Genomic DNA, 24,567 nt, shown 5'->3' with positions numbered 1-24,567 from the left:
AAATGTTTCAGATGCATTTGTCCTGTTGTCAGAAACAGTGTTGGGGGTAACGCATTACAAGTAACTTGAGTTACGTAATCAGATTACTTTTTCAAGTAACTAGTAAAGTAACGCATTACTTTTTCAATTTACAACAAAATATCTAAGTTACTTTTTCAAATAAGTAACGCAAGTTACTTTTTCACATTTATTGACTGACATGTTGTCCCCATGTTGAGAGGAATACAGTGCAGAGATATTGTGTGCGCTGTGTAAGCATGATGGTTATTGTAGTTCTAGACTAAATGTGAACATGCATTTACTCATCTCACTTGCACAAAATCATTCAGTATTCCTCAAAATGAATAAAAACAGTGAAATGCAATCTCAGAATTTTGCAAACCTGTAATAATTAACTATATTAAATTACACAAATATACTTTATGTATTTAATCTCAATTATTAACCAATGTCTTTGCTGCTGACCTTCAATTCAACCATATTAATAAGCAAAAAATACTTTAGATTAGATTTAGAAATAAGATCTAGAACTTCCTTCTCTTGTATCCTATTCTTCTTAAATCCAGAACAACAGAACATCTGAAAGGTTTGTTTGAGCTGCGCCCTCTACTGTACAGGTGTAAATATGCTTTTCCTTCAGCCTAAGGCTTATTGATTTCTCTTTTCGTGTGAAAGGGCCTTTTTGCCAAAAATAGAACTTTTTTGTTGTTATTAAAAAACAAACAAACAAGCAAGCCCAGCCCGGTGAGAAAAAGTAATGCAAAAGTAAAGTAACGCATTACTTTTCATAAAAAGTAACAAAGTAACGCAATTAGTTACTTTTTTAGGGAGTAACGCAATATTGTAATGCATTACTTTTAAAAGTTACTTTCCCCAACACTGGTCGGAAACAGTGCAAGCAGCGTTCATTTACTGTCAGTATTACTGATTGCTTTTGTTTGCTTGCTTTTGATCCAATGCATCACTTGAGGTCATTATGTGGTCATTTATATCATGTGACCTTATATGTTAATGAACATTTTATCTCAGACACAGAGGGTCCAAAACAGGCACAACATTTGTCTTCTGCTTGGTTTCTGATTCTGTCACACTCCACATATATTAAGCATCAAATGTGTCCTAAAAAGCTGAGATTTTTGTAGCTTCATGCTTAATTTTTTTAATGATTGGTAAGTTTTCTCTGAAAGCTTTCTATCTGCACAGCTGCTTTGAAACAGCATATCGTGTTTAAAGCACTATATAAATACAACTGACTTGACTCAGTAAGAGCGACAGAAAGAGTGTGTGAAAGAGGAAGTTTGACTGACCTTCACAGATCCTGGTGTCTTCATTAAGAGCATAACCTTTCTGACATTCACAGTGGAAACTGCCAAACGTGTTGATGCAGGTTCCTCCCTGACACAGACCAGGCAGCTCCAGACACTCGTTGATATCTGACACACAGACACAACGGTCAACATACAGAACTGGAGAACGTGTGTGTGTGTGTGTGTGTGTGCTCTATCTACCTTCTAGTATCACTGTGATCGGATTGGGTCGGAATCCCTCTCCTCCGGGACACAGAACCTTGTACTCGGCTGAGGGAGAAACAATAACAATCAGTGAACGAAACAAGGGCTCAAATGAGTGTACGTGTGTGTGTATGTGTGTGTGTGTGTGTGTGTGAGACTCAGTGGAGCTGTAAATATAATGCTAACTATAATGTCAATGACTATAACAATATCTATAATGATAATTATTAACGATAACTATAATGACAGTCATTAACGCTGACTATAATGACAATTAGGTCAATTGTTAACAATAACTATAACTATAATGATATCATTAACAATATCTATAAAGATAACTATAACAATTAAATGTAATGGCAACTCTAACGTCAATCATTAACGATAACTATAACGATAACTATAACAACAATCATTAACGATAACTATGATAAATTTAGAGATAAATATAATGCCAACTACAATGTCAAACGTTAACAATAACTATAACGATAACTACAATGACAATCATTAACAATAGCTATAATAACCACAGCGATAAATATAATGCCAACTATAGCGTCAATTGTTAATAACTATAACTATAATGACATCTTTAACGATAACCATAACAATAACTATAATGATATCATTAATGATAACTATAATGCCAACTATAGTGCTAAATATAATGCCAACTATAACGTCAATTGTTAACGATAACTATAACGATAACTATAACGATATCATTAACGATAACTATAATGCCAACTATAGTGATAAATATAATTACAACTATAACGTCAATTGTTAATGATAACTATAACGATATCTATAATTAATGATAATCATTAACAATAACTATAGCAATAATTATAATGCCAACTATAACGTCAATTGTTAACGATAACTATAACAATAACTATAATGACAATCATTAACGATAACTATAACGATAACTATAATGACAATCATTAACGATGACTATAATGATAACTATATAACGATAAATATAATGATAACATTAACGATAACTATAGTGATAAATATCATGCCAACTATAATGTCAATCATTAATTAATTATAACTATAATGATATAATTAACGATAACTATAATGCCAACTATAGTGATAAATATGCCAACTATAACGTCAATTGTCAATGATAACTATAACAATAACTATAATGATATCATTAACGATAACTATAATGCCAACTATAGTGATAAAAATAATGCCAACTATAACGTCAATTGTTAACGATAACTATAACGATATCAATAATGATAATCATTAACGATAACTATAATGACAATCATTAACGATGACTATAACGATAACTATATAACGATAAATATAATGATATCTTTAACGATAACTATAGTGATAAATATCATGCCAACTATAATGTCAATCATTAATTAATTATAACTATAATGACAAATATTAACGATAATTACAATAACTATAGAGATAAATATAATGCCAACTATAAGGTCTAAAATTAGCGATAACTATAATGATAACTACAACGACAATCATTAACGATAACTATAACGATAACTACAACGACAATCATTAACGATAACTATAACGATAACTACAACGACAATCATTAATGATAACTATAACGATAACTACAATGACAATCATTAACGATAACTATAACGATAACTACAACGACAATCATTAACGATAACTATAACGATAACTACAACGACAATCATTAATGATAACTATAACGATAACTACAACGACAATCATTAACGATAACTATAACGATAACTACAACGACAATCATTAACGATAACTATAGCGTTAAATATAATGCCAACTATAACGTCAAACATTGACGATAACTATAACGACAATCATTAACAATAACTATAACGATAACTATAATGACAATCATTAACAATAACTATAATGATAAATATAATGCCAGCTATAACGTCAATCATTAATCATAACTATAACGATGATTCAAATGATGTTTGCACTTTCACTTTGAGGAGTGCCGCTCCTGTGTGTACGTGCTTCAGATGATCAATGCAATAAATCACAGTTCTAATCACAAAGCATGTCAAAATGACTATTCCCAAACTTTAAAGGGTTAGTTCACACAAAAATGTAATTTTGGGTGAGTACATGATGGCAGAATTTACACTTTTGGGTGAATTATACCTTATAAATACAGTAAGCTGAGTCTTGAAGAAAACAAACTCTATTTTGCGAATAATATCGTTTACATCACTGATACATATCGTCACATTTCTCGTTATACCCCTAATAATGATAATGAATGACAATAACTATAATGATAAACATTAATGATAACTATAATGATAATTATAATAATAATGAATAACTATAACTATAATGATAATGAATAACTATAAATATGATGCTGACTATAGTGTGCTGGACTCACAGGAGTTGAGCGGCGGACAGGCCTCACAGGGCGACCCCCACGCTCGACCCAGAGAACAGCAGCAGGACGCTTTGGACACGCCCACGCCGATCTCAGTGGAGCAGTCCAGACTGTCCGAGTAATCGCCACGTTGATGGACCTCCAGATAGCAGGTTCCAGAGCGAGTATCTGCAAGACACAGAGACGACATATGAGTGGTGTGGAGCCTGCGGCCTTCGGCTGAAGCTGTTTCGAGCTGAACGCGTCTCACCGACGCAGCCGACTCCGGTGGGGTTGAGCTCAAAGCCCTGAGGACAGTTGCAGATGTAACTGCCCGGGGTGTTCAGACACAGACCGCTGATGCATGTGGTCGGGCTGGCGCACTCGTTCACGTCTGACACAGAAAAGCAGAGAAAGAAAAGAGGGATGAGAGGAGAGGACAGGTCAAGTGTCACGTGTCTGATGCGTGAGATCATGTGATACCCGTGCAGTTTCCTCCGCTCCGGTCCAGCTCATAGCCGGTGTCACACAGGCACCTGAAGAGACCCGGAATATTGCGGCAGCGGCCGTTCACACAGATGTCGGCAAACGTGCACTCGTCTATGTCTGCGGAGAGAGACACACAACAGCTGTGACGGGTTATGTGTGTTGATCAGGAGGAACTGAGCTCAGGAAGTTTCAGGCACAAACATACACAGGACTGATTTTATCCATCAGGGTTTGGCTCGACTGAAAGAAGTTGCCTTTGATATTAATAGGGTTATAATTATTAGTTATTATTAGTTGAACGTTGGATAATAAAGTATTTTCAAGTGAGTGTGTGGTCAGATCTCATTCATATAGATTATGAAGAGCAACATGTTTTAAGGTCCGTCCAGACCAAGATTGATAACGTCAACTTAACAATAACTATAATGATAATCATTAACGATAACTATAATGTCAGTCATTAACAATAACTATTACAATAACTATAATGATAATCATTAACATTAACTATAATGATAATCAATAACAATTATAACAATAACTGTTATGATAACTACAATGATAAATATAATAATAATTATTCATTAAAGATAATGATAACGATAATTATAACAAGAACTATCATAACATCTATAACGACAACTAATAATAACTAGAATGATAATCATTAATGATAACTATAACGATAACTAATAATAACTATAATGATAATCAACGATAACTATAACAATAACTATAATAACATCTATAACAACAACTAATGATAACTATAATGATAATCACCGAAAACTATAATGATAACTATAAAAATAACTATAATAACATCTGTAACGACAATGAATAATAACGATAACTATAATATATAATGACAACTAATAATAACTATAATGATAATCAATAATGATAACTATAATGATAACTATAATAACATCTGTAACAACAATGAAAAATAACAATAACTATAATGATAATCAACGACAACTGTAATGATACCTATAACAATAACTACAATAACATCTGTAATGACAATGAATAATAACGGTAAGTATAACAATAACTATAATATATAACGACAACTAATAATAACTATAATGATAATCAATAACGATAACTATAACAATAACTACAATAACATCTGTAACGACAATGAATAATAACGATAACTATAACAATAACTATAATAACATCTGTAACGACAATGAATAATAACGATAACTATAATATATAATGACAACTAATAATAACTATAATGATAATCAATAACGATAACTATAACAATAACTACAATAACATCTGTAACGACAATGAATAATAACGATAACTATAACAATAACTATAATAACATCTGTAACGACAATGAATAATAACGATAACTATAATATATAACGATAACTAATAATAACTATAATGATAATCAATAACGATAACTATGACGATAACTATAACAATAACTATAATAACATCTATAACGACAACTATTAATAACTATAATGATAATCAACGATAACTGTAATGATAACTATAACAATAACTACAATAACATCTGTAACGACAACTATTAATAACTATATTGATAATCAACGATAACTGTAATGATAACTATATCAATAACTACAATAACATCTGTAACGACAATGAATAATAACGATAACTATAACAATAACTATAATATATAACGACAACTAATAATAACTATAATGATAATCAATAACGATAACTATAACAATAACTACAATAAAATCTGTAACGACAATGAATGATAACGATAACTATAACAATAATTGTAATAAATATCGACAACTAATAATAACTATAATGATACTCAATAATGATAACTATGACGATAACTATAACAATAACTATAATAATATCTATAACAAAAACTAATAATAACTATAATGATAATCAATAACGATAACTATAACGATAACTATAACAATAACTATAATAACATCTATAACGACAACTAATAATAACTATAATGATAATCAATAACGATAACTATAACGATAACTATAACAATAACTATAATAACATCTATAACGACAACTAATAATAACTATAATGATAATCAATGATAACTGTAATGATAACTATAACAATAACTATAATAACATCTGTAACGACAATGAATAATAACAATAACTATAACAATAACTATAATATATAACGACAACTAATAATAACTATAATGATAATCAACGATAACTATAATGATAACTATAACAATAACTATAATAACATCTGTAACGACAATGAATAATAACGATAACTATAACAATAACTATAATAAATAACAACAACTAATAATAACTATAATGATAATCAATAACGATAACTATAACAATAACTATAATAACATCTGTAACTATGACGATAACTATAACAATAACTATAATAACATCTATAACGACAACTATTAATAACTATAATGATAATCAACGATAACTGTAATGATAACTATAACAATAACTACAATAACACCTGTAACGACAATGAATAATAACGATAACTATAACAATAACTATAATATATAACGACTATGATATAATAATATAATAATATAATAATAACTATAATGATAATCATCAACGATAACTGTAACGATAACTATCACAATAACAACAATAACATCTATAACAACAACTAATAATAACAATAATGATAATCATTATAGTTTCGATCATTATAGTTATAGTTATGACAGACAGACAGACAGCAGGAGGAGCGTCTCACCTTCACAGGCTTTGCCGTCTGCAGTGGGGATGAAGCCCATGTCACATTCACAGCGATATCCTCCAGCGATGTTCAGACAGTGTCCGCTCTCACACAGATTCACGTTCTCAGCACACTCATCCGTGTCTACAGGACACACACACACACACACGTTAACAACGGCATCATGACGTGTGTGTGAGTGAACAAGTGTGTGTGTGTGTGTGTGTGTGTACCGGTGCAGTAGAAGCCGTCTCCGTTGAATCCCTCTTTGCACAGGCAGCGGTAGGAGCCCATGGTGTTCATGCAGTCTGCGCTGGGGCTGCACAGGTGCGTCCCATTGGAACACTCGTCCAGATCTGCGACAGCAGTGATTGATCACGATCAGATTAACCACATCAGATCAGATCTCGTCTATGATCGCCACCGAGGGTTCCTACCTGTGCATTTGATCCCGTTCCCGATCCAGCCCGGAGCGCAGCTGCATTTGAAGCTGCCGGCAGTGTTTGTGCAGGTCGCGTGCCGGTCGCAGTTATGAGCGCCGATCTCACACTCGTTAATATCTAAATCACACACAAGAGGAGAGCGTCACAGACTGCACATCACAAACCACTATTGCTGTGTTTGAAACAAAGTCGGAGGTGGGAATATTCAATTTGAATCTATAAAACCTTAAACTTATTTTATTTCAGCTAGTTGCCAAGGCAAGTTTTCTCATTTTTAATTGAGTTTAACTTGATGCACTAAAATAACTAAAACCAAAACTGAAATAAAAATGGTAACACTTTAGTTTAGGGTCCAATTCTTACTATTAACTAGTTGCTTATTATTAGCATGCATATTAGGATATTAGCACATATCAATGCTTTATTCTGCATGACCATATTCTACTCAATAACTACCTTACTAATTAGGAGTGACAATAAAAAATTAATAAAAAGTATAAAGACATATTTAAAAAAAAAAAAAACTAGAATACACAATAAAATTACTAAAACTTTAACTAAAATTAACATGAAAGTATACTAAAAGAAAATATACTAAAATAATACTGCTATGGCATCCATGAAAAAAGTTCATAGAAAAAAAAAAAAATATGCAAATAAATTAATAAAAACAAATAAATTATAAATAAATAATAAATACATAAAAAAATGAATATGCAAATGAATAAATAAAAATAAATTAATTATAAATGAATAATAAATACATAAAAAATAAACATGCAAATAAATTAATAAAAATAAATTAATTATAAATCAATAATAAATGCATAAATTATTATGCATTATTACATAATGTATTATTATTTGTTTAGTATTAATTTATTTAGTATTAATTTACAGAATTACTTTGTTTTCTAGATACTTTGTAATATTTTATGTTTCTGCATCTTACAGTATACTAATGGTAAGTAGAAAAAAAGATACAGAGATATGTAAATATTTTCTAGATAATTTTGTATACATTTCTAACAATGTTTTTCATATATATATATGTGTGTGTATGTCTGTACACAGCTGGTACACAGGAATTTTCATCTCTTGCTGAACTAAAGTTTGTTGACCCATGAAAACGTTGTTTGACCATGTCAACGGCCCTGTCCTGGAGTGTGACATCATTTCCTGTTCCTGGATCTGAAATAATTGTGAATGGTCAGTGTCCGTCTAACGAGCGTGTTTAACGAGCGTGTCGTTTCTCTGTTGTGAACATCTCTGATGAAGTCCATCACATTCTGTTCCATCATTGATTCTCATTAGAGCAGGAGACTCCAGCGCTCCGCCTGTCCTGAAATAACCGGAGCAGAGTGAACTCTCCGCCTCTCTCTCTCGTCTTGTTAGCATGCTGCGCTTTTATTAGAGCAAATCTAATCCACAAAATATGCGCCAGCTGACACTGAATCAAAGTGATAAAATGAGAGAGAGGAAATAGCAGAGCGCTTCAGTGTTTACTCCAAAATAAATGACTTAACTGGCCTGATGGGAATTAATCTCAGATAAACAAGCTCATCAATAAAGATGATGTCAGTCAAATTACACATAATTAACGCAAAAACACATGAAGTGATGATAGAGAATGAAACTACATGATGAATATTTCTCTAGAACTCGTGTTTTATATCTGCAATATATAAAATAACTCACCGTACACGTGATACCGAACAAACGCACACTTCATAAAAATGCGAAATTTAAATAAATAAATGATTTGACAATAATGTTCCCAAGTTTTGGAATCCCTGCATTAAACAAAGCAACTTAAACAATGAGTCACAGTGTGTGTGTGTGTGTGTGTGTGTGTGTGTGTGCATTGATCTCCGACCTCAAAACACTCCAGCTATATAAAAATGACAAAAATACACAACAAAATTACTAAAACTTTAACTAAAATTAACATGAAAACAGAAAATATACTATAAATGTACTAAAATTAATAACACTGCTACGGCATCCACGAAAACGTTCATAGAAAAATGTAAAAAAATAAAATTAAAAAAAGCAAATAAATTAATAAAAATAAATAAATTATAAATAAATGAATGAATAATAAATACATAAAAAATAAATATGCAAATAAATGAATACAAATAAATTAATTATAAAAGAATAATAAATACATAAATTATTATTATCCATTATTACATACTGTATTATTATTTATTTATCGTTAATTTATTTAGTATTAATTTACAGAATTACTTTGTTTCTAGATACTTTCTAGATAATATTTTATGCAACTCACCGTACATGTGATACCGAACAAATGCACTCTTAATAAAAATTAAATAAATCATAAAAATGCAAAATTTAAATAAATAAATGATTTGACGAAAAATTTGGGAATCCCTGCCAAGAAAGCAACTTAAACAGTGAGTCACAGTGTGTGTGTGTGTGTGTGTGTGCATTGACCTCCGACCTCAAACACTCCAGCTATATAAAAATTACAAAAATACAAAAAAAAATTACAAAAACTTTAACTAAAATTAAAATGAATAAAATTAACATACTATAAATGTACTAAAATAACACTGCTACGGCATCCATGAAAACATTCATAGAAAAATGTAAAAAGCAAATAAATTAATAAAAATAAATTAATTATAAATAAATGAATAATAAATACATAAAAAATAAATATGCAAATAAATTAATAAAATAAATTAATTATAAATAAATGAATAATAAATGCATCAAAAATAAATATGCAAATAAATTAATAAAAATAAATTAATTATAAATAAATGAATAATAAATACATAAAAATTAAATATGCAAATAAATTAATTCAAATAAATTAATTCAAATAAATTAATAATAAATACATAAATTATTATTATGCATTATTACATATTGTATTATTATTTATTTATTATTAATTTATTTTGTATTAATTTACAGAATTACTTTGTTTCTAGATACTTTCTAGATAATATTTTATGCAACTCACCGTACATGTGATACCAAACAAATGCACTCTTAATAAAAATTAAATAAATCATAAAAATGCAAAGTTTAAATAAATAAATGATTTGACGAAAATGTTCCCAAAGTTTGGGAATCCCTGCATTAAAGAAAGCAATTTAAACATGAGTCACAGTGTGTGTGTGTGTGTGTGTGTGTGTGTGTTTGTTTGTGTGAGAGAGAGATTGTGTGTGTGAGTGTATGTGTGTGCATTGACCTCTGACCTCAAACACTCCAACTACGCCCATGAAGTTGATGACCACTGATGATGTCAGCCTTATTTACAAGTGCTGATGGGCCAGTTAAAACATATCTGATGAGGAACACGGATGACCATCACACACACACACACACACACACACACACACACACACACACACACACACACACACACACACATACACACACACGCACACACTCTGGCCTTCTGCCCTACAAACAGTCATCAATCACTGACTACATCTCTGCCAGATTAATTATCCCACAATCCAACAGCGAAATGAGTAGAACTCAAACAAACGACCTTCAGTTCATTACGATCAAACTTCAATCCCATCATGCCTGGAAAACATCAAGATAAATGAAGCTCACGGCAGGACGTTTATAAATGACAGACATTAAAATCATCACCAGTAAAAATACACAGAGAGACAAACGGCTGCAGATGTGCGGAAAATGTTTTTAGGATGAAAATGTGTAAGAAATTAAAACAAAAACCAGACAGAAATAAACAACAGGCATCAACGAATCCAAAGCTGGCGTGACGCGGCTCTCTTCCCTCCGAGAGATCTCCACGGAACGCCGCTTAACGGATTCAGTCGGAAACCGGCCAAAGGATTCGGTCGTGACACACAGAAACGAGGAAAGCGCGGGTTCGGTGCCGCCCGTGCGGTTTGACTGGTTAACCGACTCTAATGGGCCGTTTCATTAGCGATTGATCAGCGCTCAGGAATCCGGGCCGAATATCTCCCAGCGTTCAACTCGTTCGACCTCACGTGCAAACATCCCGAGCTGGAAGCTCCTGAGAACATGTGGCGGCAGCAGGATTCCTGACCGCTGACTCAGATCAGACGCTGTTCTTTCCTGCAGGAAAACATGCTCCAGAAACACGGAAAATATGAGCTCCTCTGAGCGAGCGGTGAGGGTTCTGGCTGTCCTTCAGCGCGTGCCGGGGACGCTCAGGATCCACACCACCCAGCAACCTCCCAGAGGACCCAAGCAACAGCATAGCAACACACTGAAGTCCCTCATTACGTACGGTAAAGTGCTGAACTCGGATCAGACCGTCAGATAAACACGTGATGATGTTCTGATTCTGATCTGATAATGTCAGCAGGTCTGTGTGATGATTTAGGGCTGGTTAGTAACTGTGTGTGTGTGTGAAGTGCGTCTCACCTGTACAGCCGGTCGTCCCTTTCCTGACGGAGAATCCGAGGTCACAGTGACAGATAAACGAGCCCTTTGTGTTTTCACACTTCCCGCTCAGACAGATGTTGGGATTCAGCTCACACTCGTTCACATCTGCCTCACACACACACACACACAGATTAAAGTTACATAGAACTGAAAATAAGACTATATCATCATCATCATCAGTATCAGTATACCACGCCACTCTGATATTTACTATAGTAATGAATGAGTATCATATTCATGCATTATGACAGGGATTCACAAACATTTACATCAGCTGATCCCCTTTGAGCTAAAATATTTACTTGGAAGTCATATTAATATAAATATAAATAAAAATCAAGTTATTCTTGCAATAAGTTAACAAAACAAAAGATGTAAGAGTGATGAAAGAGAATGAAATGTTCTGATGTCACTTAAAGGTCACATGCAGGTGAAAAAATTAAATATTTCACCTTTATATTTCATCTTTAATTTATCTTTTTTATTTACTTTTATTTATTTATTTATTTTTGCATTTTATGATTTAATTTGCATTTTATTTTAATTGTTTTTATTTTTTAATTATTCATTTTGATTTATGTTTTAATGATTTAATACATTTTTAGTGTTGTATTTTAATGCTTTTATTCAAAAATTACTTATTTTTATTTTTTATGATTTAATAATATTTTACTATTTTTTTTACATTTTTATTATTTAATTACATTTTAGTAAGTTATCTATTTTGATGGTTTTATTTTTTAATTTTTATTATTTTTTATGATTTAATTAATTTTTAGTAAAATCTATATTTTGATTTTTTATTTTAAATTATTTATTTTCAATTTATGTTTTTTCAATTTTATAATTTTTTGTGTTTTATTTTGACTGTTTTTATTTTAAAAAGACATATTTTTTATGATTTAATTACTTTTTAATGTGCTTTATTAAAAAAATTATTTTAAAATAATTGATTTCATTTTTATAATTGAATTAAAGAGTTATATTTAGATTTTTTTTATTTTAAAATTATTTATTTTTATTTTTAAATTATTATATACATTTTATAATTTAATTTAATTTGCATTTGATTTTAATTGTTTTTATTTTTTAATTTTTGATTTTGCTTTATGTTTTACTGATTTAACACATTTTTAGTTTTCTATATTAAGGCTGTATATACAAATTACATATTACGTATTAATTACTTATTTGTATTTTTCATGATATAATAATATTTGACCATTTTTTTTACATTTTTATTATTTAATTACTTTTTAGTAAGTTATCTATTTTTATGTCTTTATTTTTAAAATTATTATTATTTTTATGACAATTAATTTTAGTAAAATCTATATTTGGATTGTTTTTATTTTAAATGATTTATTTTCAATTTATGTTTTTTCAATTTTTATATTTTTTTTGTTTTAATTTTAAAATGACATATTTTATTATCTTTACATTTTTATGATTTAATTACTTTGTAATATGTGCTTTATTAAGATTTTTTTAAATTATTTATTTCATTTTTTCACATTTTTATATTTTAATTAATTTTTATATTTTGATTGTTCTTATTTTAAAATTATTTATTTTCAATTTACGTTTTTTATGATTTAAATAATTATTAGTTTTGAAAACCCTGTGTTATGGTTTTCACACAGTACTCCAGTGTACCTCAAAGAATATCGTTCTTACCATAGTACATATCCAAATAACCATGCAGTGTTTGTCTGGTGTCATCAGCCTCATTAAAGAGACTCGTTATGAATGAATGGCTGAGTGTGTGATTTACCCAGACATGATTTCATATCCTCAGATGACATGAATCCATCAAAACACAGGCACTGGAATTCACCCGGGATGTTTGTGCACTGCCCGCCGTCGCAGATGTCAGGACTGTCCTCACACTCGTCGATATCTGCACACACAACACGGCGGTGTGAGTTCAGTACAGTATGTGTGTGTGTGCTGCATGTGTGTGTGTGTGTGTGTGTGTTTCTCACCTGTGCAGCTCCTGAGGTCGGGCATGAGGGCGTAACCGCGGCGACAGCTGCACTCATAACTGCCCTCTGAGTTCGTGCAGAAAGTCTCACAGCCGCCGTTCTCAATGGTGCATTCATCAATATCTGAAACACACGCGCATGTCACATGACTCGCTGACTGCCTTTACATAATGAATAATTTGTTACATTTATATAGCGCTTTTCTGGGTACTCAAAGCGCATCAGATTCTGTGGTCTGTGGTTTGGCTCTAAGAGACTTTTTTGGGATGTTACATCATGAGCCTACCAAATTTCATGTACGTGAAGCATACTGAAGCTTTGTTGAAATTTTGTAGGTGGCGCTATCGAGCCATTTTGTCACACTGAATTCTGAAACCAATATCAGATGTAAATTTCCACCATTTCTGATGCGTGTGCCAAATTTCATGAGGTTTCGAGCATGTTTAGACCCTCTGTGATTCATTTTGAAGAAGAGATCTAATAGGGTTCTTGCTTTATAATAAAGGAGGAACCCGAGCCACACAGATCAGATCACAGAGACTTTATGACACCCTAGCAACCACATAGCAACACACTAACAAAATGATAAAATGGTCTCTTCATAGACTGAAACTAACAATGCTCATTAATATTCAATGTCAACAAAACTAATTAATATTCAATATCAACAGTGCACATTAATATTCAATGTCAACAGTGATTATTAATGAGCATTGTTGACAATGAGTATTAATTTTCAATGTCAACAAAGCTATTTACTATTCAGTGCCAACAATGCTAATTATTATTCAGTGTCAACAATGTTTATTAATATTCAATGTCAAAAGTGATAATTAATATTCAGCGTAAACAATGCTCATTAATAATCACTGTTAATGAAGCTAATATCCAGTGTCAACAATGCTCATTAATATTTAATATAAACAGTGATTATTGATGAGCATTTTTGACACTAAGTATTCATTTTCAATGTCAACAAAGCTATTTAGTATACAATGCCAACAATGCTCATTAATATTCAATGTAAACAGTGATTATTAATGAGCAATTTTGACACTAAGTATTAATTTTCAATGTCAATAAAGCTATTTAGTATTCAATGCCAGCAATGCTCATTAATATTCAATGACAAGTGATAATTAATATTCAGCGTAACCACTACTCGTTAATAATCACTGTTGAAGAAGCTAATTAATATCCAGTTCATTAATAGTCAGTGTCAACAGTGATTATTAATGAGCATTGTTGACACTAAGTATTAATTGTCAGTGTCAACAAAGCTATTTAGTTTACAATGCCAACAATGCTCATTAATATTCAATGTCAACAGTGATTATTAATGAGCAATTTTGACACTAAGTATTAATTTTCAATGTCAATAAAGCTATTTAGTATTCAATGCCAACAATGCTCATTAATATTCAATGACAAAAGTGATAATTAATATTCAGCGTAACCACTACTCGTTAATAATCACTGTTAAAGAAGCTAAATAATATCCAGTTCATTAATAGTCAGTGTCAACAGTGATTATTAATGAGCATTGTTGACACTAAGTATTAATTTTCAGTGTCAACAAAGCTATTTAGTATAAAATGCCAACAATGCTCATTAATATTCAGTGTCAACAGTGATTATTAATGAGCATTGTTGACAATGAGTATTAATTTTAAATGTCAACACAGCTATTTAGTATTCGATGCCAACAATGCTCATTAATATTCAATGACAAAAGTGATAATTTATATCCAGTTCATTAATAGTCAATGTCAACAGTGATTATTAATGAGCATTGTTGACACTGAATATTAATGTGTACTGTTAACATTGAATATTAATTAGTTTTGTTGACATTGAATATTAATGAGCATTGTTACTTTCAGGCTATGAAGAGACCATTTTACCATTTTGTTAGGGTGTTGCTATGCGGTTGCTAGGGCGTCATAAAGTAGCTGTGATCTGATCTGTGTGGCTCAGGTTCCTCCTTTAATGTCTGTTATTAAAATCCAGTGGAGGTTGTTTGACCATTTTTAATTTTCAAATTTTTCTGAGTGATTATGTACTGGTATTGTAAAACCACCAGTTTTTATTATTATTTTACCTGGTTTAACCGCAGAAGCCATCTTTGTGTCATTTTGTGTGTGCAGATTGCCTTTAAGTCCAAATGTAATGATCAAGATCGCTCAAAGTTCCATTTTTAGGATCAGTTCATAATGGGAAGGGTTCAAGTCTCAGTCCTAAATCTTTTTTAGGCAGTACCTATGCAAGTATACTGAACATGCAGAACATTTAAATTTTGAGACTTCTCCTCATTTTGATTTACTGGGGCGAGAAAGTGCAATTGTTTAAATTTTCTCTCACACTGGGGTTGATTTTCAGATACATAGAAGCCTGAAATTTTCATGCATTTATCTCTCTCTTTGGCAAGAATACTGACTATAAGTCAAAACAGTCTGTTTAACTCACATTACAAACTCAATTACGAGTGTTTTAGTGCAAGAGCTGCTGTCTGGAAATGGGAAAATACAGTGATTGATGTGGGAAACGCCATATTTAACATGAATGTTAGTGGCGTGAGCGTCTGCATGTCTTACCGACGCACGCGAGTCTGTCTTCAGTGGATTTGTAGCCGGTGTTACAGGAGCACTGATAGCGTCCGATCATGTTCACACACTGACCGTTCCTGCACAGTTTGTCACTCAGTTCACACTCATTAATATCTGCAGAAAAACACAATAAACACAACTTTGAACCAAAACTGTGAATTCAGGGTGTTTTGAATACAAACCACAAACTAAGAAGAGTTTCTCATCATCACATTAACACACTTCACATTGTGCTTAACCCTGGGTTATCATCTTTCTAAACCACACTTTTAACCCCGGGTAAATTATGAGCAATGTGAAACATGAAGGATTCCATTTACCCAGGGTTTACAATGACCTTACTGTGAGTTATAACACACACAAACACACTGACCCAAGCACGCGGAGCCGTCGGGAGCGATCTCGTGGCCCTCCGGACACAAGCAGCGGAAGCTGCCCTCGGTGTTGATGCATTCGCCTCCTCTACAGAGCAAAGGGTTGCGCTCACACTCATCGATGTCTGGAACACACACACACATCAGCAACACAACACTCAATACAACTGGGGTTTAAAAGACAATTAATATTCAGTAATATTATTGATTTGACTGCACTAATGCTATCAGATGAGAACAAAACTTGAACAAATTGATCTGAATAATGACTTCTGTAGTGCTGCTTTACAGCTGAAATTGAATTAGTGTCATATTTAATTAAATATGCATCATTCATTGGGTATTTGTATTGTATAAAGAGCAATTGGTAAACAATACAAAATCAGCTCTGCTCAGAGTGCATATGGTTCCTCTTTAAATAGTGTTAAAGTAACACTGAAGCAGAGTTAAATTTAATGAGATAATTAAGCAATTAATAAGGCTGTGACTTAAGTCACAGTGTTTTTTCTTATTTCTTCAGTGATTCTGCTTGTTAACAGCAGGTGTTCATCACTAATGCGCAATCATTACTTCATTAATTGCTTAATTATCTCATTAAATTTAACTCTGCTTCAGTGTTATTTTAACACTATATAGAGAGGGACCATATGCACTCTGAGCAGAGCTGATTTAACTCTGGGGATTTTGCTGTGTAGCTATATGTTTCCATACACCTATTTTTATGCAATTTTGGGATATTGCATAAAAAACTCTGGCTGGAAACGTTGAAGACACGTGCATAAACTATGATGGAAACACGTTTACCGAATAAATCCCTCAAAAACTCATTTGACTTTGCCTCAGCAGAGGCTGTGATTGGACTAACCAGTGGACCAATCACATCGCAGCAACTCAAATGTTGGTTTGGTGGTTCTAAAACGCTTGAGTCAAAGTCTGTCATCAGAATAATTTGGTTTAATTCCCTCCAGAAGCATCTCACACGATTGTGATTTCACGAACGCAAGATCACATGACAGCGTTTATTGTGTTTCATCTGACGCTCTGAGACCAACTCATTTATGATGGAGGGAAAAAAGAGCCCGATTGCAGAAATGTACATTTTTATTACTGATATTTGCCGGCAAATTTCCCAGAAAGTGACGATTTTGCTCTCTTGAACACGTGGGATGGAAACGCTGCATTATTTGCAAATATTTTATGCCATATTGCAAGTTAAATTCACAAACTTTAGGTGTAATGAAATGTGAGAGTCTCACCCATGCAGTTCTTCATCATCATGAATCCGCTCTCATATCCGGTGAAACACTCGCACTGAAAATCCCCGGCTGTGTTCACACACGTGCCTTGACCGCACAGGTCAGGAGAGATGCGACACTCGTCGATATCTGTCAACACACACACATTCAGCACCAAACAATGAATGAAGACAGTTCTTCGGCATCAGCAACAACCAGAGAGCCTCAAGATGACTTAAAATGAATTAAGCATGGAAATAAACTAAAGATCAAGATCCTTCTTATTTTAATTCACCTCCCCAACAACTGTTTTTGTCTTTTAAGAACCAGGATTCACACAGTCATGGAAAACCTGAATATACAAGGAAGCCTAGGATTTCTAAATGACATAAAATCTTACAACTCCATGGGCATTTCAATAATGAAAACACATTATTTTAGTTGTTTATTTTGATCTCCGGACACACTTAGTTTCTTCTAGTAAGTTAAATTTAAAAAGTTTTAAAAAATAAAGCTGAAATGAAACATAATTATGTGTTTTGTGACACAGCAGGATGTTTCTGATGACCTGTGTGTGTTCTGAACCTCATTCACACCTGTATTTAGGTGTAAACAGGTCTGTATCTGAACTCACCTGTGCAGTTCCTTTCATCAGAGTCCAGAGTGAAGCCGCTGTCGCACTTACAGCGGAAGCTGCCGATGGTGTTCCTGCAGCGGCCGTTGGTGCACAAGCTGTGAATCATTTTACACTCGTTTATATCTGAGGAGAAGCAGAGATTAATGACGAGTCAGGATGAATGAAGGAACAAACAGAAGTGAATGAAGTACGCAAACCAAGCACAGATACCCTAATAAAATATTACTCCAGTCAAAGTACTTGATTGTATTAAAAGTAATAAGACTGAAGAGCCATGTTCATTAGTTAGTCAGCACCAGTGTTGGGAGTTGGGATGTAATCAGATTACTTTTCCAAGTAACTACTAAAGTAACAGATTACTTTAAAATTTTCAACAAGTTACTTTTTCAAGTAAGTAATGCAAGTTACTTTGATTTCCCGTACTGAAAATAAAAACAGGGAAACGCAGAATATTAGGCAAACCTACAATCATTAAATATGTTAATTTACACAAATATACTTTATGTATTTAATCTCACTTTATTAACCAATGTCTTTTCTGCCAATTCAACCACACTAATAAACAAAATGATGAACATTATATTTCTGTTTAATTTTTGTTTTTTTTTAACTTTCTTCTCCTGTGTTCTATTCTTCTGTGATCCAGAAAGGTTTGTTTCAGCGGCGCCCTCTAATGTACAGACATGAATTTGCATCTTCTTCAGCTTGAGGCTTATTCATTCAAATTGCCTTTAAATTGGCCAAAAATAGAACTTTTTTTTGTTATTACAAAACAAACAAGCAAACCGAGTGAGAAAACGTTCCACAAAAGTAACATAACGTATTACTTTCCATAAAAAGTAACGCAATAAGTTACTTTTGTAGGTAGTAATGCAATATTGTAACACATTACTTACTGTATTGTATTGTGTTGTAATTACTGTAATAAGTCAGAACTGGTCAGAATAATAATAAGAATTATTAGTGCAGACTATGTATAATATGTATTGATCTGTTAATAAGCAAACTTTTTATTTTATTACCAAAAATTATGCACTATTAAAACATTCAACTTCAATATAATAAAATATCAATTTAAGTTACTAATAATTCAAGTGTGCAAACAATGCAATAATATACTATACAGCATTTCAAAAATTAGAAAATACATAATTTGTCTAATTATGTTGCTACAAATAGTATAAAATACAATGTACAGATGTCACATGGGGCAAAATGCATTCATATTTTAAGAAGAATTTGGCGATTTTAGTTAAAAAAAAAACATACCCATACTTAAGCATTTCAATGTGCTTAAACAGATCCACAGATTTACTTCACAAATAACTGACAGTCATAACCTAAATATGTGCTAAAATTGTGCATTAGTAACTTATTTTACACAACATTCAAGCTTTGACGATATTCCAGTTCATTTTAACCGGATCATTAAATCAGTGATTTGTTGATTCAAAAACAGCTGCAATCGGATCAGTCAGATTCATGAATGATTCGTTCAGTGCAATTTGTGAACCAATTCAACAGGTTCACTGGTATCGAATCTCGTAAATAACCTCGAAATAAAGAGGAACGATGTTTTATGAAATGCAGTCGAGTAAAAAGTACAATATTATGCTTTGTAATGTAGTGAAGTAAAAGTTTGCCAAAACAAAAATACTCAGTCATAACCTAAATATGATTTTCATTTACAATAATCCATTGTAAAATTCAACATATTTTTCATGCCATCAGTCGCACACACGTTCAAGCTCTGATGATATCGCGGCTCGTTTTGACCAGATCATTGAATCAGTGAGTTGTTGATTCAAGAACAGTCTGATTCACATGTGCAATTTGTGAACCAACTCAACAGGTTCAGTGGAAAGAATCAGCTTGTTCATGTTGCTTTTTAAAGGGGGTTACGTTTTTTTCAGCTTGAAAAAACGAAGAACGATATGTTTTATGAAATGTAGTGGAGTAAATGTAAGATGTAATGCATTGGAATGTAATGAAGCAAAAGTTCTCTGATAAAGTACAGATACTTGAAAAATGTCCACCACCGCAAAACGTATGACCTCTCTGTCCTGCGCACCTTTGAGGAAGGGTTTCCCGTTGATGAAGTCTCCGCGATGGGAGAAACCGGGTCGAGGGCAGAGCTGAGCGTATTCCGGCGTTCCTTTCTCCGGACACTCGTCGCATTCCGGGCCCCAGGCCACGCCGACGGAGCAGCAGCAGGCGTCCACGCGATGCCGGCCGGGAATCGCAGCTCCGCAGCGCTCGTCGATGTGTGTGAGGTAACACAGCTCAGTGCGCAGGTCTGCAAACACACACATTCACATCCATCAAACTTTCATTAGTGACGGGCACTTTCAAAACGTGAATAATTTGAACGGAGGCGTACATACCAACGCAGGTTTTTCCAGAGGCATCCACGGTCATGCCAGTGGGACACTGGCACACAAACGACCCGTCCGTGTTCACACACTTTCCATTGACGCACACGCTAGGAAACAGCTCACACTCATTCACATCTGAACACACACACACACACACACACACACATGAAGCAGGTGAAATGAGACTCGTGGACACAGTGAATCCTGAGGTCAGCGTGAGATCTCACCCTCGCAGACGGTTCCCTTCACCCGCGCGTAACCTTTAGAGCAGAACGCATCTGAAACACACAGAACACACACCTTTACAACACAAACACTGGCCAAAGTCTCAGTTCTAATATGCTGATGAAGAAACATTTCTTATTATTATCAAGGTTGAAAACAGTTGTGCTGCTTTAGATTTTTGTGTAAATTGTGATACACTACAATTCAAAAGTTCTCTGATCAAAGAGTCTCTTCTGCTCTCCAAAGCTGCATTTATTTGATCAAAAATACAGTAAAAACAGTGAAATATTATTACAATGTAAATCAGCTGTTTTCTATGTGAATACATATAGTAAAGTGTAATTTATTTCTGTGATCAAAGCTGAATTACTCCAGTCTTCAGTGTCACATGATCCTTCAGAAATCATTCTAATGTGTTGTTTTTCTGCTCAATTAATAACTATTATTGGTGCTCAAATATTAATAATGGTTTTTATTATTATCTATGTTAATGCTTAATATTTTTGTGGAAATCATTTAAAAGTTTGGGGTCAGTAAAATAACAATAATAATTAATACTTTTATCAAGGATGCATTAAAATTGATCAAAAGTGATAATAAAGATATTTATAATGTTACAAATGATTCTATTTCAAATAAATGCTGTTCTTTGGAACTTTCTATTCATCAAAGAATCCTGAAAATGTATCAGTTTCCACAAAAATGTTTCCAACATTGACAATAAGAACCATTACTAATAATTGAGCACCAATAATAATTGATAACAACTGAGCAGCAAATCATAATTATTTCTGAAGGATTATGTGAAAAAACGATATCAATCATTAATGATAACTATAACAATAATTATAATGATAATCATTAACGATAACTATAACGATAACTATAATAACATCCATAACGATAACTAATAATAACTATAATGACAATCATTAGCGATAACTATAATAACATCCATAATGATAACTAATGATAACTATAATGACAATCATTAACAATAACTATAACGATAACTATAATAACTTCCATAATGATAACTAATGATAACTATAATGACAATCATTAGCGATAACTATAACGATAACTATAACAATAACTATAATAACATCCATAACGATAACTAATAATAACTATAATGACAATCATTAGCGATAACTATAACGATAACTATAACAATAACTATAATAACATCCATAACGATAACTAATAATAACTATAATGACAATCATTAGCGATAACTATAACGATAACTATAACAATAACTATAATAACATCCATAACGATAACTAATAATAACTATAATGACAATCATTAACAATAACTATAACGATAACTATAATAACTTCCATAATGATAACTAATGATAACTATAATGACAATCATTAACAATAACTATAATAACTTCCATAATGATAACTAATGATAACTATAATGACAATCATTAGCGATAACTATAACGATAACTATAACAATAACTATAATAACATCCATAACGATAACTAATAATAACTATAATGACAATCATTAGCGATAACTATAACGATAACTATAACAATAACTATAATAACATCCATAACGATAACTAATAATAACTATAATGACAATCATTAGCGATAACTATAACGATAACTATAACAATAACTATAATAACATCCATAACGATAACTAATAATAACTATAATGACAATCATTAACAATAACTAATGATAACTATAATGACAATCATTAGCGATAACTATAACGATAACTACAACAATAACTATAATAACGATAACTAATAATAACTATAATGACAATCATTAGCGATAACTATAACTATAATAACATCCATAACGATAACTAATAATAACTATAATGACAATCATTAGCGATAACTATAACACTAACTATAATAACATCCATAATGATAACTAATAACTATAATGACAATCATTAGCGATAACTATAACGATAACTATAACAATAACTATAATAACATCCATAACGATAACTAATAATAACTATAATGACAATCATTAGCGATAACTATAACGATAACTATAACGATAACTATAACAATAACTATAATAACATCCATAACGATAACTAATAATAACTATAATGACAATCATTAGCGATAACTATAACGATAACTATAACAATAACTATAATAACATCCATAACGATAACTAATAACTATAATGACAATCATTAGCGATAACTATAACGATAACTATAACAATAACTATAATAACATCCATAATGATAACTAATAATAACTATAATGACAATAATTAGCGATAACTATAATGATAACTATAATGATAACTATAACAATAACTATAATAACATCCATAACGATAACTAATAATAACTATAATGACAATCATTAGCGACTACTATAACGATAACTATAACAATAACTATAATAACATCCATAACGATAACTAATAATAACTTTAATGACAATCATTAGCGATAACTATAATAACATCCATAACGATAACTAATAACTATAATGACAATCATTAGCGATAACTATAACGATAACTATAACAATAACTATAATAACATCCATAACAATAACTAATAATAACTATAATGACAATAATTAGCGATAACTATAATGATAACTATAATGATAACTATAACAATAACTATAATAACATCCATAACGATAACTAATAATAACTATAATGACAATCATTAGCGATAACTATAACGATAACTACAACAATAACTATAATAACATCCATAACGATAACTAATAACTATAATGACAATCATTTTGCGATAACTATAACTTCTTTTAATTTGATTCATTTTTAGAATGCGAGAGCTTGCAAAAGACACACTACGTGAGCGCAATGGTCAAACATGTCCCTCTAGCACTGATGGAACTAAAAAACACATTCATTGTGAAAGACCCAAACTTTGATCGCTAGTGTATGTGTTTGAGGGGTTAGACAGCAGGAAGGGTCAGTTAGTGGTTTGGTCACCTGGTTCACACTTGGCACATGGTGACCCCCACGCCGCCCCCAGCGTGGCACAGCAGTGAGACTTCAGCGTCGCTCCGTTAATGTTAATCTCGCACTGTCCGTTAACCGCCTTCTGCCAACACGTGCCCTTAGTGGTCTCTGAAACACACACACAGACACACACACACACAA

The 24,567-nt window shown here is 32.1% G+C and overlaps 1 protein-coding gene across 2 annotated transcripts in view; it reads right to left on the bottom strand.

The window, feature by feature from the left end:
- Positions 1 to 24,567, bottom strand: part of fbn1 (fibrillin 1) — a 90,118-nt gene that overhangs the window by 30,360 nt on the left and 35,191 nt on the right. For both annotated transcript variants that reach the window (XM_067390676.1, XM_067390677.1), the window contains 19 exons: positions 24,397 to 24,534; positions 21,421 to 21,471; positions 21,203 to 21,328; positions 20,890 to 21,114; positions 18,816 to 18,941; positions 18,203 to 18,331; positions 16,946 to 17,071; positions 16,561 to 16,686; positions 13,967 to 14,089; positions 13,756 to 13,881; positions 11,961 to 12,086; positions 7,545 to 7,667; positions 7,341 to 7,463; positions 7,126 to 7,251; positions 4,384 to 4,506; positions 4,172 to 4,294; positions 3,922 to 4,089; positions 1,509 to 1,577; positions 1,308 to 1,433 (listed from right to left, as the gene is read on the bottom strand). In XM_067390676.1, the coding sequence (XP_067246777.1) occupies positions 1,308 to 1,433; positions 1,509 to 1,577; positions 3,922 to 4,089; positions 4,172 to 4,294; positions 4,384 to 4,506; positions 7,126 to 7,251; positions 7,341 to 7,463; positions 7,545 to 7,667; positions 11,961 to 12,086; positions 13,756 to 13,881; positions 13,967 to 14,089; positions 16,561 to 16,686; positions 16,946 to 17,071; positions 18,203 to 18,331; positions 18,816 to 18,941; positions 20,890 to 21,114; positions 21,203 to 21,328; positions 21,421 to 21,471; positions 24,397 to 24,534 (2,403 nt within the window). The remainder of the gene's footprint in view (positions 1 to 1,307; positions 1,434 to 1,508; positions 1,578 to 3,921; positions 4,090 to 4,171; positions 4,295 to 4,383; positions 4,507 to 7,125; positions 7,252 to 7,340; positions 7,464 to 7,544; positions 7,668 to 11,960; positions 12,087 to 13,755; positions 13,882 to 13,966; positions 14,090 to 16,560; positions 16,687 to 16,945; positions 17,072 to 18,202; positions 18,332 to 18,815; positions 18,942 to 20,889; positions 21,115 to 21,202; positions 21,329 to 21,420; positions 21,472 to 24,396; positions 24,535 to 24,567) is intronic.

This window comes from Chanodichthys erythropterus, chromosome 7 (genome assembly GCF_024489055.1).
Source record: "Chanodichthys erythropterus isolate Z2021 chromosome 7, ASM2448905v1, whole genome shotgun sequence".
In the NCBI taxonomy this organism is placed as follows: domain Eukaryota; kingdom Metazoa; phylum Chordata; class Actinopteri; order Cypriniformes; family Xenocyprididae; genus Chanodichthys; species Chanodichthys erythropterus.
Note: the sequence above shows the minus strand (reverse complement) of the source record. Positions and strands in the feature narration are given on the sequence as shown.